General features: G+C 35.6%; 1 protein-coding gene across 1 annotated transcript; it reads left to right on the top strand.

Annotated features, from left to right (window-relative positions):
* Positions 1 to 722: 722 nt before the first annotated feature.
* LOC111373042 (putative late blight resistance protein homolog R1A-10) lies at positions 723 to 3,620 on the top strand. Its single transcript, XM_022995502.1, has 2 exons — positions 723 to 3,420; positions 3,506 to 3,620. Exon 1 carries the CDS (start codon positions 793 to 795, stop codon positions 3,367 to 3,369), a length of 2,577 nt encoding a protein of 858 aa, XP_022851270.1. The 5' UTR covers positions 723 to 792; the 3' UTR covers positions 3,370 to 3,420; positions 3,506 to 3,620.
* The last annotated feature ends 20 nt before the right edge of the window (positions 3,621 to 3,640 follow it).

Raw genomic sequence — 3,640 nt, 5'->3', positions numbered from 1 at the left:
CATTTTATTAATAATTTGCTCATCAAAAGAAAATTCATATTTATGTTTAAAAAATTTATAGTGTATTTAATATGTTTAATCAATTTAAGTGATCGAAAGGAAAAACATATAACAAACATTAAATAAATAAATAAAATTCGTTAAATATAAGTTAAATTTGATATAATCAGTTTAGACACATTTTATGTACACAAATAGGAATTAATGGAAAATTTGATTGAAAAGTGAAAATTTGTAGTGGATGTGGTAATTTGTAGAAAAATTATAAACAAATTTTAAAAAATTAGAAGGGTTAAAATTTTGGTAAAAAGTGTAAAGGAGAGAGTAAGATGGAGTGAGAAAAAAGAAAAGAAAATCGAATTTATTGTGATTTTACCCCTATTTGGTTGGGGTTAAAATCAAATTTTTAGTAAATTTTGATAAAAGTTAAAAAGTTAAGGATTTCATGAAATATGTTATTAAAATTAATTATTGACTTTGATTTAAATTAACATTTAAATTTTAAATGATATCAAACAGGATTTATCCACAAAAAAAAAAAAAAAAAGAGAGAGAACGTGGGGGTTCACTTGACCCTACAGGACGCCCCTTGGGTCCGCCAGTGGAGATGGAACCCTGTGCACTTAGTTTTGGTGGGAAGTCTGCATCCATTCAATAAACAATATTTTTGTAGCAATTTATTGTACTTTTTTATTCTCGAGGTCTACATTTCCAGCCTCTTATTCAATTGAGATATTGGAAATTGCTATCAACATTCTTAAACAGTGCATACTTGCATAGGAGAGAACAGAAATGGCTTATGCTCATCTTCTTTCTCTTACTCACGTTCTACAGCGCACCCTGAAATATGATTGTTCATATCTTCTTCCGGGTGAGAAACAACAAATCGATTCCCTCCTCGAAAAAGTTGTTTACTTGCAAGATTTTCTTGATAATTTTCCAAAAGAAAATATTGAATCAATCGAAGGTTTGGAGAGAAAGATCAGCGATGCAGCATGTCAAACTGAAGATATCATTGAATCCTGCATTGTAGATCGAGTTCTTGAAGAATCTGCAAGTCATAGTGGTGACATCTTTACGACTTCATTCCATGAAATAGCAAAACTAATTGAAGAAGTTGATTCCATAAAGGTAAGGGCAGGGAAGATTGAGGATGAGAGTGGCATACAGGAAGATTTGAAGCACAACACCTCGTTACCTGCTGGTTCATTAAGGCCAGCTTCTTCAGGTCAGAGCACTATGGTTGGTCTTGATGATGCCATGGCGGAGATCATGGGTCATCTATTCAGCAATTCATCAAAACTTGAAGTTGTGTCAATTGTCGGCATGGGTGGCATCGGTAAGACTACACTCACTCACAAAGTTTACATTGATAAAAATATTGAGTATCACTTTGACATTTGTGCTTGGTCCACTGTCTCTCCAAAATACAATGAGCGAGAAATCCTACTTGGCCTCTTAGATTCCATGAAAATACAAATTGACGGGAGGAGTGAAAAAGACATTGATCAATTAGGAGAAATTCTACACAAGAAGCTAAAGCATAGGCGGTATCTTTTTGTAATGGACGACGTGTGGGATATCGAGGCCTGGGACAGCGTGAAAATATATTTTCCAGATGACGAAGCTGGAAGTCGAATCCTTTTGACTACTAGGCTTGAGAATGTGGCCAATAGAATCAACTCTCGTTCTCATCTTCATCATGTTCGTTTTCTGAATGACGAAGAAAGTTGGAAGTTATTTCATCTGAAGGTGTTTGGAGAAGGTTTTTGCCCTCTTGAATTGGAAGAAATCGGCAAGAAGATTGCCCAAAATTGTCAAGGACTTCCACTTGCAATTGCTGTGATTGGGGGCCTCCTATCAAAGGCCACTAAAACACCACATTACTGGAGAAGTATTGCAAAAAATTTACGTTCAGAAATAACTTCAAATGATGAGCAATGCTCTAAGATTCTTTCTTTAAGTTATAAACATTTGCCTTACCATTTGAAAGGGTGTTTTCTATACATGGGAATTTTTCCGGAAGATTTTGAAATAAGAGTCAAAGAACTTATAAAGTTGTGGGTTGCAGAGGGATTCCTCAAACCAGCAGGCTCTAAAACGTTGGAAGATGTAGGAGAGGAGTACTTTTTGGATCTTGTTCAAAGAAGTCTTATTTTGGTTCAAAAGAAAGGGTCTAGTGGAAAAATTAAAACTTGTACAATTCATGATCTGTTACGGGACCTTTGTGTCAAGGAAGCTCAAAAGGAGAAGTTTTTCCATGTCAGTGACCAGAGTTTCTATGGTATTCAAGAAAGCACTAGTATGTGGCGTGTAAGTATTAATGCTAAGAATCGTCGATTATCCATTCCATTTTACTATGCGGCTAGAGGGACTCTTCAGGGTGATGACAAAACACCATCGTCTTTAAAGGGGTTGCTTCATTCTTCAACTGTAATAGCTTCTTTCAATTCTAGGTCACTTAAAGTGCCGCATATCGAGGGAAGGGATCTTTTGCGAGATGGAAAGCAAGTATTGGTTAACATGCGGTACTTCAATTTCTACAATGGATACAATATTGCATCAATATATAAATTTCGGAATCTACAAACAATAATTATTCGCGACGAGATCAATAAGCTACAACCAGAAATATGGAAGATGCCACAATTAAGACATGTCAAGTTGAAATTTTTTGCAAGTCTTCCTGATCCTCCCATTTCAGAAATTAAGGGGGAAGAAAATTCTATTGTTGTCCTAGAAAACCTACAAACACTCTCTATGATATGTGGATTTAGTCGGACAGAGGAAGTCCTAAAAAGAATTCCAAATCTAAGGAAATTAGCTATCTGTTATGATTTTATGACGAAGGCTGATTGGAAAAAACAACATATCAATAATCTTGCCCATCTAACTAAACTTGAATCATTAAAATGTTGTATTACCTATGTGTGCTGTGAATTCCTAGCCGATCTCACTTTTTCGACATCACTCAGAAAGTTGATTTTAGACAGCATCAAACTTCATCCCTCCGGATTGTCGGTTCTTGGTTCGATGCCAAATCTTGAAGTGCTGAAATTGAGATGGATTACCTTCCTTTGTCAGGAATGGGAACCAAATGAAGGAGAGTTTCTTAAATTGAAATGTCTACTATTATACAAAGTTGAACTGAAGCACTGGATAGCTGATAGTATCCACTTCCCGAGTCTTGAGCACCTAAAAATTTTGCATTGCAAACTGCTGGATGAGATCCCTAGTGGTTTTGGAGAAATTTCAACTCTTCAATCGGTCAAGTTGCGTGGCTGTGGTGATTCAATTGTAGAATCAACAAAGAAAATAGAAGAGGCACAATTGGATTGGGGAAACGATGCCTTCAAGTTAATATATTGAGAAGTACTAAATGTGCTGAGTTTCAAAGTTGTCCATTCCAATCATTTACTGGTACCATTTTCTTTCGTGAACCTTTCCGTTTTTCATTTTTTGGCTTTCTTGTATTCTTACTTCCTCTCCTCTGAATTTGATATAGTCTGCAGTTCAAGATATGAGAGCTCAGTTTGAACCAACTTCGATGCAGATGCTGTACATTAAGCGTGCAATTAAGTTTATCTAAAGTTTGTACTGTACAACCATGATTTCATTTAATGTCCTTGAATGTCTATGT

Source organism: Olea europaea, unplaced genomic scaffold, assembly GCF_002742605.1.
Source record: "Olea europaea var. sylvestris unplaced genomic scaffold, O_europaea_v1 scaffold10638, whole genome shotgun sequence".
NCBI lineage: Eukaryota > Viridiplantae > Streptophyta > Magnoliopsida > Lamiales > Oleaceae > Olea > Olea europaea.
The sequence above is the reverse complement of the archived record's forward strand: the minus strand, read 5'-3'. Positions and strand labels throughout refer to the sequence as shown.

Coding starts and splice junctions, on each gene's coding strand:
- LOC111373042 (XM_022995502.1), top strand. CDS start 793: ATGGCTTATGCTCATCTTCTTTCTCTTACTCACGTTCTACAGCGCACC.